At 57.1% G+C, this 8,855-nt stretch overlaps 1 protein-coding gene across 9 annotated transcripts; it reads right to left on the reverse strand.

The window, feature by feature from the left end:
- Positions 1 to 10: 10 nt before the first annotated feature.
- AGPAT1 (1-acylglycerol-3-phosphate O-acyltransferase 1) lies at positions 11 to 8,208 on the reverse strand. Of its 9 annotated transcripts, XM_071219708.1 has the most exons (10): positions 6,743 to 7,391; positions 4,355 to 6,361; positions 4,130 to 4,249; positions 3,791 to 3,872; positions 2,935 to 3,143; positions 2,577 to 2,710; positions 2,138 to 2,313; positions 1,885 to 1,980; positions 1,694 to 1,766; positions 11 to 1,195 (listed from the first exon to the last, which is right to left on the reverse strand). In XM_071219708.1, the coding sequence occupies exons 5-10, from the start codon at positions 3,132 to 3,134 to the stop codon at positions 1,011 to 1,013; spliced, it is 864 nt and encodes a 287-aa protein (XP_071075809.1). In that variant the 5' UTR covers positions 3,135 to 3,143; positions 3,791 to 3,872; positions 4,130 to 4,249; positions 4,355 to 6,361; positions 6,743 to 7,391; the 3' UTR covers positions 11 to 1,010. The 9 variants fall into 9 exon arrangements, with proteins under 9 accessions (XP_071075809.1, XP_045049017.1, XP_045049016.1 ...); XM_045193082.3 differs by lacking the exons at positions 4,355 to 6,361; positions 6,743 to 7,391 and adding an exon at positions 8,077 to 8,202; XM_045193081.3 differs by lacking the exons at positions 4,355 to 6,361; positions 6,743 to 7,391 and adding an exon at positions 7,817 to 7,967.
- Between the last annotated feature and the right edge of the window lie 647 nt (positions 8,209 to 8,855).

Genomic DNA, 8,855 nt, shown 5'->3' on the forward strand with positions numbered 1-8,855 from the left:
CGCCAGTGTGTCCAGATCTCTCAATCTTTATTCTGGTTCCTTGCTGTTATCCAGATAATGAATAAAAACCAATTACATAAAACTAAGTCCCACCCTCTCCTTTTGCTCCCAGCCCCTCCCTGTGGTGGGCACAGGTCTGGGACAGGAGGCAGGGAGTGGCTAATGCCACAGGCAGGAAATGAAAACTGGCCCAGAGGGGGAAACCTCAAAAGAAATAAATTAAAAGCCATCCCCTCCAGCCAGGGTTCAGTGCTTCCCCCCCCCCCCCGGCCCTCCAGGGAGCAGTGAGTACAGTACTTGCCGGCTGCCTCTTGCCCCTCGTCTGGTTAGAAGGGTATAGCAGGGCTGCAGGAGGGTGGGTGGGGCCAGGGCCACAGAAGAAATGTACCACGGGGACAGGGGAAGCAGAAATGTGAAGACCAAACTGGCTTCTAGAAGGGTGCTCACTCCTGGGCACCGCAGGGACGAGACCTCGGAGGGAGGAGAGTCCAGCCTCCGCTGAAAGGAGGCTCCGCAGGGAAGGAGGGGAGGTGCTGAGTATTCCCAGGAGGAGCCTGGGACCAGTGTTCCAGGCACCAGCTTCCAGGCACAGCATGAGGAGTCCTCCTCACAGACAGACGCATCCACTGAGTGCATGGATGTGGGGGTGGGGAACTGTCCCACAGAGTGGATGAGTCCACTGGGCAATGTGGGGTGGAGAGGGAGAGAAGACCCCAGAGGAGGACGGGCCAATGGGGGCAGAACGGAGTGCTCCCACCCATGGGTAGGCTGAGCCACTGAAGAGATGGAGGGGAGGCAATGGCCTCAGACACATGGCACAGGAGGTGGGTAGGGGTCAGACTGGAGACTGCACCAAGGCAAGAGCGTCCATGGGGAGAGCTGGGGTGGGCAGAGACACTCACTTCAGAAGCCGAAGCTCCCGAAGGGGACATGGAGCAGGGAGAGGGGAGATGAAGAGGGTTTGGCCCTGCTTCAGAACCCACTGCAATGGGAGGTGTGTGGAGGGGAGCTCAGAGCCCGGCCTCGCCCACTCCTCCAGGCTTCTTCAGATGGTCACCGCCGCCCCTGCCGTCAGTGGAGATCTCCCGGAAAACAGTGAGCATGGACTGCCGCACTCTGTCAGCCAGATCCGGGACGTCATCTGGCGTCAGCCCTTCTGTGGGCACTGGGGGCAGCACTCGGACCTGGCATCGCCCTGGGGGGAGGGTGAGCACAGTCAGGGCCTGCCCGCCTGCCCGGGGCTCTGCCCACAGCTTGGGCCCAGTTTCTGAGCTCTCAAGCTCCTCCCCTCAATCTTTTAGTTCTCTTCCTCCGACCCCGGACAGCTGCCTCTCTGCTGGCCAGATGCCCCGTTCCTGGCGGCCTCCTGCACAAGGCCTTCCTCAAACCCCAGTCCAGACAGGGGACCCTTCCAGTCCCCACCCACTGTCTAGGTTTAGCGTTTACTGCTGAGTGCTAACAGCTTTGCACCCGAAGGCCTTATCTTTCCTGCGGTGTAGTAATGGCCCCTCTCGGAGGGACCCAGCGGTAACTTATCTAGCAGGGTACAGAGGGTGCTTAATACATGTGCATTGGCAGATGGCCCCATGGACATCTCACAGGTCTGACAGACTGACCCTGCTCACTGGGACGTCCCTCAGCATCTGCCGTGACCTTTCTGGCCCCTCACCCCAGATTTGCGCAGGGCCCTCACCTGAAGTGAAGCGACGCTCCTTTTTGCAGTAGAAGTCTTGGTAGGAGGACATGACGATGGGGACAATGGGGACCTGGGGGGGGGCAAAGCGATCAGCCCATGCTCTCCTGAGACCCCCCGACAAGCCTCTGCCAGAGAGGACGGGACAGTGGGTGCTGGGGCTGAGCGGCAGAGGGGGAGGTGGTAGTCACCTGGGCCTGCACTGCAAGGTGGAAGGCACCACGTTTGAAGGGTAGCATGGAGCCATTGTGGTTTCTTGTGCCCTCAGGAAAAACCCAGACCCGCACCTGGGGAAGAAGGAGGGTCAGGGAAGACACACACACACGGAGGGGCCACAAAATGGCTGTGACGCTGTAACGGGACTTGTGAGGCCCCTTGGCGCCGCTTATCAGTTTATTTACAGCTGTTCTACTTCACAGCCCCCACGCCCCCGGGGTGACTCACGTCCTGGGTGAGCAGGGTCTGGGCGACCTCAGACATGACACTGATGGCATCCCCAGTGCGCTTCCGGTCGATGAAGATGACGCCGGCCAGCCAGCAGGCCAGCCCGGCAGAGCCGGCCCACAGCAGCTCCCGCTTGGCAATGGGCACACACCGGCCGGGCAGTACCTCCATCATTCCTGGGCAGAGGTGGGGGTGGGGTGAGCATCGGGGTGGAGGCGGCCCACCTCACACAGGTCTACTGGAGCTAAAGGAAGAGGGAGACTAGCGGGCAGGGCCAGGGAAGCCCAAGTGGAGGGGAGGGTGACTAAACGTCTACCACCCTGCTTATGAGGGGGAGGCGGCCACATCCCAGATGAGGGGGAACTGAGCAACTGAAGAGAAGATCCTGGGGAAGGTTCTGGGAGGAAGGGCTGGGGGAGGTGCGTTCTGAGGGTCTCACCGAGCAGGTCGAGGGAGCTCTGGTGGTTGGAGACGACGACGTAGGGCTGTGAGGGAGGGAAGTGGTGAGCCCCTCGCACTTCCACTCGGATCCCATACAGGTATTTGATGTGGAGCAGCATCAGGCGCAAGATCCTGTGGGATGTCACGGCAAGCGGTTCCAGCAGGATCCACCAGCACCCACCTGCGTGCCCCAGCTCCCTTCTGCCTGCCCTTCTTTCTGGGTGTGTCTGTGGTCCTCTCCCCCTTCCCCGGCCCTGGACTCTCTCAGTCTCTCCTGCACACCACATGCCCTCCCCACCCACTGCTCACTTCCGACCCCTTAGGTCCCCTCCTCATCCAACACCCCTGGCCCTCACTTCATGTTCTCGACGTTGCGTCCTCGCACAGCACACACAGGGATGGCGAGCACAGCCAGGAAGAGGATCCAGCCGTTGTAGAAGGCCATCTTGAAGAAGTACTTGGCACTGGGGCTCCAGAGCCACAGGGTGGGCAGCAGGCAGAGCAGCAACAGGCAGAGCAGCAGCAGCACCGTCCATGCCCCTGGCCACAGCTCCATTCTGGTCACCTGCAGGGACAGGGTGAGGGACAGTGGGCCTGATTCCTGGAGCAGGTGGGGCAGATGAGGTGCACAAGGCAGGAGACACGGATGGCACCAGGGGTCCCACTGAAACCCACCCAGGCAGCCTCTCCAGGATGGAGGCAGTGGGGAGCTCCGGACTGGTCTCCCACACCTCTCTCTAAAGGCTCCAGATAGCTGCAGGTCCACAAGAGACAGGAGACGCACACGCCCACGAGGCACAGATGCACGGTAACACAGGGACAACACCACGGAGAGCTACTGCCAGCAGCTGGTAAGGGCCTTACAAGGGTTTACACCTGCGCTGTCCACCACCACAGCCACCAGCCACATATGGCTACCGAGCACCCGCCATGTGGCCCAGTCCTAACTGAGATGTGCTGGAAACGTACAACACACATCCAATCTCAAAGACTCTCAATGAAAACCTTTTATATCGATTACATTTTGAAAGTACAAACTTTGGGGTTCAAGAGCATATTAAAATCAGTATCGCCCTCTTATTTTTTCTTACCAAAATATGAAAATGTGTGGCTTGCATCACGTTTGTGTTAGACAGGGCTGGTCTATACACTGTATTAAACCACAAGATTACATTTTACAGGAAACGGGCCCGGAGGGGTTAGACAACTTACCTGAGGTGATATGGCTCCTCAGAGGCACCTCCTAGTTTCAACCTGAGCAGCTCGTGCCCCAGCCGCTCGGTCACACTGCCGCCTGTATGCACGCACGCAGGTGCGCACGTGGCAGACACAGGGAAGCCATGAGAGTCACGGAACAGCCACAGACCTTCTCAAGGGCCGACCGGCAAGAGTAAGGGCTCTGTCACTAACCAAACACATGCACACCAAGGCAGACTGGCCCACACACACTCATAGTCACACTCAGTGACAGGTAAAAGACTGAAGTGCATACTTGAAAAACCCCTCTCCACCCAGGTAACCTCCCTTGTGCGGGCAAAACCGTGCACGTACCAGGAGTAACCCGACCTATCAATCCTGCCTCCACACACAGGCAAGGGAGTCCCACCGCTCCTTCCCTCCCTTCCGGCGACACCAGAGGCCGTTTGGTCAGGCAGGCACAGAGGGTAAGGCCTGGCCAAGTGAAAAAAAGGGGGCAGAGATTAAAAGGGATATCACACCACCTGCCCTGGAGAGGAAAGAACTCAGGAAGAAGATGGGCAGGCACCCAGAACCTGCCTTCTAGACTCTTCCTTCTTCCTCCACTCTGCTGCCCGACTTCTGGGGCCAGGGTCACAATTCACGGAAACGTTGTTCAGGTAAATAATATCAAGGCCAAAGACACACCTTCCCAATGACAAGAAGGCCTGTGCTCAAAGGTAAGGCCACCATCAAGAGCAAAGGTAACAGGCAGTAGAGGAAACGGGCGTGCCTGCCGGCTCGAGCAAAGGCGCTAGGCTCTGGAGCCGCCCCCGCGCGTGGAGCACCGATCCTCCCCTGGACTGTTTGCAACAGGCTCCTAACTCTTCCCCTCCAACCGCTCCTCCACGTGGCAACCAGAGCCTTTTCTGTAATACAGATCTGGCAAAAGTCCTGTCTTGTGTCAGGCCCTTCTTGACAACTGGACTTCTGCCTACATCTTCAGCCACGTGCCCACGAATGCCGCTTTTCCCCAAACTGGTCTACTTCGGTTCCTGAGACACACCCTGCCCTTTCTGGCCTCTGTGCCACCAACGTGCTGCTCCTTTCGGCTGGAACGCCCTTCCGCCGCCTCACTTAGCTCAGTGTCACGTTCTGCAGGTCTTCCTGAAGCCCCCCAGGCCTGACTTTTCATTACACTTTTATCTTCATCACTGGTTCCCAAAGTGTGGCAGTGCGACTTCTTGGACCTCACCCCAGAGCTCCTGGACCAGAAATGTTGGGTGCCGGGCCCCTCAGTCTGTATTTTCACAAGGCTTCCAGGTGAGTTTGAGAACCACTGATGTTGACACCACTGTGTCTGACTTGTTCACTGTCACTTCTGTCTCCCTCTCTAGTCTATAAGCAGCTTGAAAACAGGGACTCTGTCTTATCCCCAATGCCCACGACAGGCAGAGGCAGAGAAGGGCTCATTAACATTTGCTGAACACATCATAAGGCTGTATACATACATACCCACGCAAGCATAATTAACGACAGGTGACGGTTCTGAATGCGGGATAGCTACCCTCTGGAGGACTACTGGCTATGAAAAGAAAAGTCACTTTCGAGAAAGCAGCGAACACATCACGCTGAACAGTAACCTACCCTCAAATACATGCATTTGATACCCGCACAGCGAAAGCACAGCAATGACAATCCAGGTGGCACTCACCACTGTCCACACGAGAGAGAGACAAGCAGCAAGGGGGTTAACGGGCCATGGGGAAGGACGCTGGTGCTGTCCAGAACGCGCCAGCACCAACGGTGCAGACGCAGGGGCAGACCACGTGTGTGGCAGGGCTGACCCTACGGCGGGCACTGAGCTCCACCATCTCAGGCTGCACACAGCCACCAGGGAGAACGTGCGGGAAGAGACGCAGGCCAGAGAGATCAGCAAGGTAAGGCTGGGCTCTTTGCGGGAAGCGGAGGCCCCACGACCCTCTCTGATACATAACGCTAGGTGTCCTCTCTGGAGAAGAAACATCTAAGCATTTATAAACACCACGGAGCGCTGAATGAGTTGATGAGCACGCGGGTCCCAAGCCAATGCAGTTAGTAAACAGTATGTGTAACCGTAAGCAAACACGCTTTGGACATGGCATACCATGAGAAGGGGCACGCATATGTGCAGGGCGAACCCTGACTGGAAACACACACGCAGCTCACAAAAGGGGCGTGTGCGAGTGAGACAGGCCATGGGTCCCCCACATGAAGACTGCTGCCTGTGGCGGGGCCGTGGGCAGAACACGTGAGCCCGAGGAAACAAGGTATAATCTCTACACGCTCCAGCAAACATGCAGGAAAATAACACGTGCAAGAAACATGAAATCAACAATGGGTACAATATGTACACGAAAACTCACACACTTGAATATGTCAAGACAGTCGTGAACGTGGACGTAAGATACGAGAATGGGCACTGCTGGTGGACAATAACACCCTATTTCTCCACAGCCCAGCTGCACACAAGCCATTAATTATGTCAAAGGTACACAGGCTCATAGAAAACGTCGCCCCCCACAAGGCATCGGAGTCTCAGGAAGGGTCTCGCAGGTCAGAAGGCCACTGAAAAACAAGAGGCCCTGTCCTGGATGGGAACAGACCTGTCTAGGTGCATTCCTAGGAAGCAAATTCTGCTGGGGGAAGAAAGACAATAAACCACCTTGCCCCTGCTACAACTCCCAAGAGTCAGGTGGGGCCAAAGGGCAAGGAAGGGAATTGGGGAAGGTGCAGGAATTCTCTCTCCAGGATTCCCTGTACACACCCCATCCCCAACTCACGGGGTCTCCATCTCTCCTCCCCCTGCCTCTTCCATCCTTTCTCCCTTTCAGGCCCCCTCTCCCTAGTCGGCTCTCATCCTTTTCCCAGCAGCCCTCCCCAGTCCGCCCTTCCAGACCCAATCTCTCTCCCCCGCTCCCCTCCCCTCCCCCCCTTTCCTGCCCCCACCTCAGTGGGGAGGGGGGCCTAAGAAGGTGGCCCCCTCCCCAGCCAGGCTTCGGCAGCGGTGGTGATGGGTGGCTGTGTCTCTGCCTCGGTCAGGGTGTCGGTGCCAAGGGGACGATAGGATTTGGGGGGTATCCTAGCCCCGGCCGATGGAGGGGAGGGGAGAGTGGGAGTCTGGGCCCATAGCGGTAGGAATGGTGGGGGGTTGTCTCCCCACCTCCCTCCCTTCCTGCTGTCTCGGAGGGATGGGGCTGCTGCTGCCGCTATCCACCGCCCCCCGCCCAACGCCTGCTGGTTTCCGGGGCTGGTCAGGAAGTAGGGGGCGGTGATGGGCAGCCTGTTTGGCCAATCGCCTCCCAGGCACCTAGGCCTCTCCTTCCCACATCTACCAGTCTCCGCTCTCTAGCTCCGCTCGGAGAGAGCTGCAGCTGCGTCTTTTCTCCTCCATAAAACTGCCTTTCAGCAAACGTGACTTGGGTGTCCCTACGTGCTGTATTCCTTTCTTGGACTATTTCTCCTTCTCAGTCTTCGTCATTTCTCCTTTTGCCACTTTTTCGCGGTTTCTTCCTTTTCCTAAGATCCCATATCTGCTGTTTATTCCCTCCAACTGTTGTCCAAGACCCCCTTTCCTGCCACCCATTCAATTCCAAATACTTATCAAGCATCTCCTATATGCCAAGCACTGAGTCCTTCAGCTCTTTTTGTCCCTCCAGGGCTCCACCTCACCTCACCTCACCCCGCAGCCCTCTAGTGCGGTCTCTTCGCCCTTTGTCCCCTCCCTACCTCCCAGCAGTCCAGCTCCCCCTGGCCCCTGCCTTTTTAAAGAGAAAGGAGACTCCCAGGCCCCCTCCCTGCCCGTCTTTCCATGCTCTTTAACATCAGTACTTTTTTCTAGTTCCTATCAGTTTCCTTCCTTACCCAAGCTGAGACAACTGCTCTCCCCAACACAGAATGTGGGTGCATCTATGTTTACAGTGGAAATTGGGCATTAGGATTGCTTTCTTGGGGAAAAAATAGTGAGGAAGAACGCTGATTTCTCTGGGATAAGTGTGCCTCCTTAATTTTGTAGCCACGTACCGTCTCCAGCCCGTGCTCCCGATACTCCCATTACCCCTTGGCCAGGACCATTCCATCACTACTTCTTCCTTGGTCTCCACCTCTTCTCAAACACTTTTCCCCTGAACCTCTACAGAACGGAGCCCTCAACTCCCCTGCTTCTACCAGGTGGTTGTTGAACTGCCCTCAGCCCGGGTTTGCCCCGCCCCGACACACCTTTGCCTGGAGTTGACACGCCCCGGGGAAGATGTAAAGAGCAGTGGGACTGGGAGGAGCGTTACCTAGTTCAGCTCCTCGGGCCACAGACTGAAGAACAAAGGCCCAAACTCGTAAGAAAGTCCCAAGCTCTGAAGCTGCTTGCCTAAGTCCCAGGGGTCCAGCCCATGAGGAAGACCCCAGTTCTCCAGGACATTTTACACGAAGGAAGGGGCGGGCCTAACCCCAATCCGCCGCGGGTCCTCTTAAAAAGGGGCGGGCCTTCCCGTTCGGCACCCACTCACAAAAGAAGTGGAGCCAGGCCTTTTCTGCCACTGTGGTTTAAAACGGAGTCGAGGTGTGCTGTGTTCTACGAGTCACTAAGAAACAGGACGGGCCTCTAGTTCAGTTCTGCTCTGTAAATCACCTAAAGAGGAGCGGGCTGAGTCGTCCAGCCGAGGGAGGTGGGTTAACACCGGAGCCGCAAGTCGATGCTAGCACCGTCCAAACGTCGGGCTAATCCCAGTTCTCCCTTCTTCACTAAGAGGGAGGACTGGACCCAAGCTTTGCTCTCTCCAGGAGGCCGAAGCCATTTTGGACTCTGCGACCCTATTATTTGGCCTCTTTTCGGAGTTCTTCGCCGTCTTTTCCGATCTCGGCCAATTGGGGGCGAAAGAAAACGAACCAATCAGGAGAGAGAGGCCACAGGATGAGGCTGAGCCGAGTCCTTTGAACCCCTCAAACCCAACCAATTGTAGAGCAGTCGCCGTGGCGACAGTATAGAGGTGAAGGGATGGGCCTGAGAATGCTCAACCCTCGCAGGATTGGTCCACCCCTTCCCGCGCCCGCCGCACACGCGCGTTTT

The sequence above is a fragment of the Desmodus rotundus genome, chromosome 11 (assembly GCF_022682495.2).
Source record: "Desmodus rotundus isolate HL8 chromosome 11, HLdesRot8A.1, whole genome shotgun sequence".
NCBI lineage: Eukaryota > Metazoa > Chordata > Mammalia > Chiroptera > Phyllostomidae > Desmodus > Desmodus rotundus.

Coding starts and splice junctions, on each gene's coding strand:
- AGPAT1 (XM_024557851.4), bottom strand. CDS start 3,134: ATGGAGCTGTGGCCAGGGGCATGGACGGTGCTGCTGCTGCTCTGCCTG. Junction 2,711..2,934: donor CGCAACGTCGAGAACATGAA/GTGAGGGCCAGG, acceptor GACATCCCACAG/GATCTTGCGCCTGATGCTGC. Junction 1,196..1,693: donor GGAGCGTCGCTTCACTTCAG/GTGAGGGCCCTG, acceptor CCCTCCCCCCAG/GGCGATGCCAGGTCCGAGTG.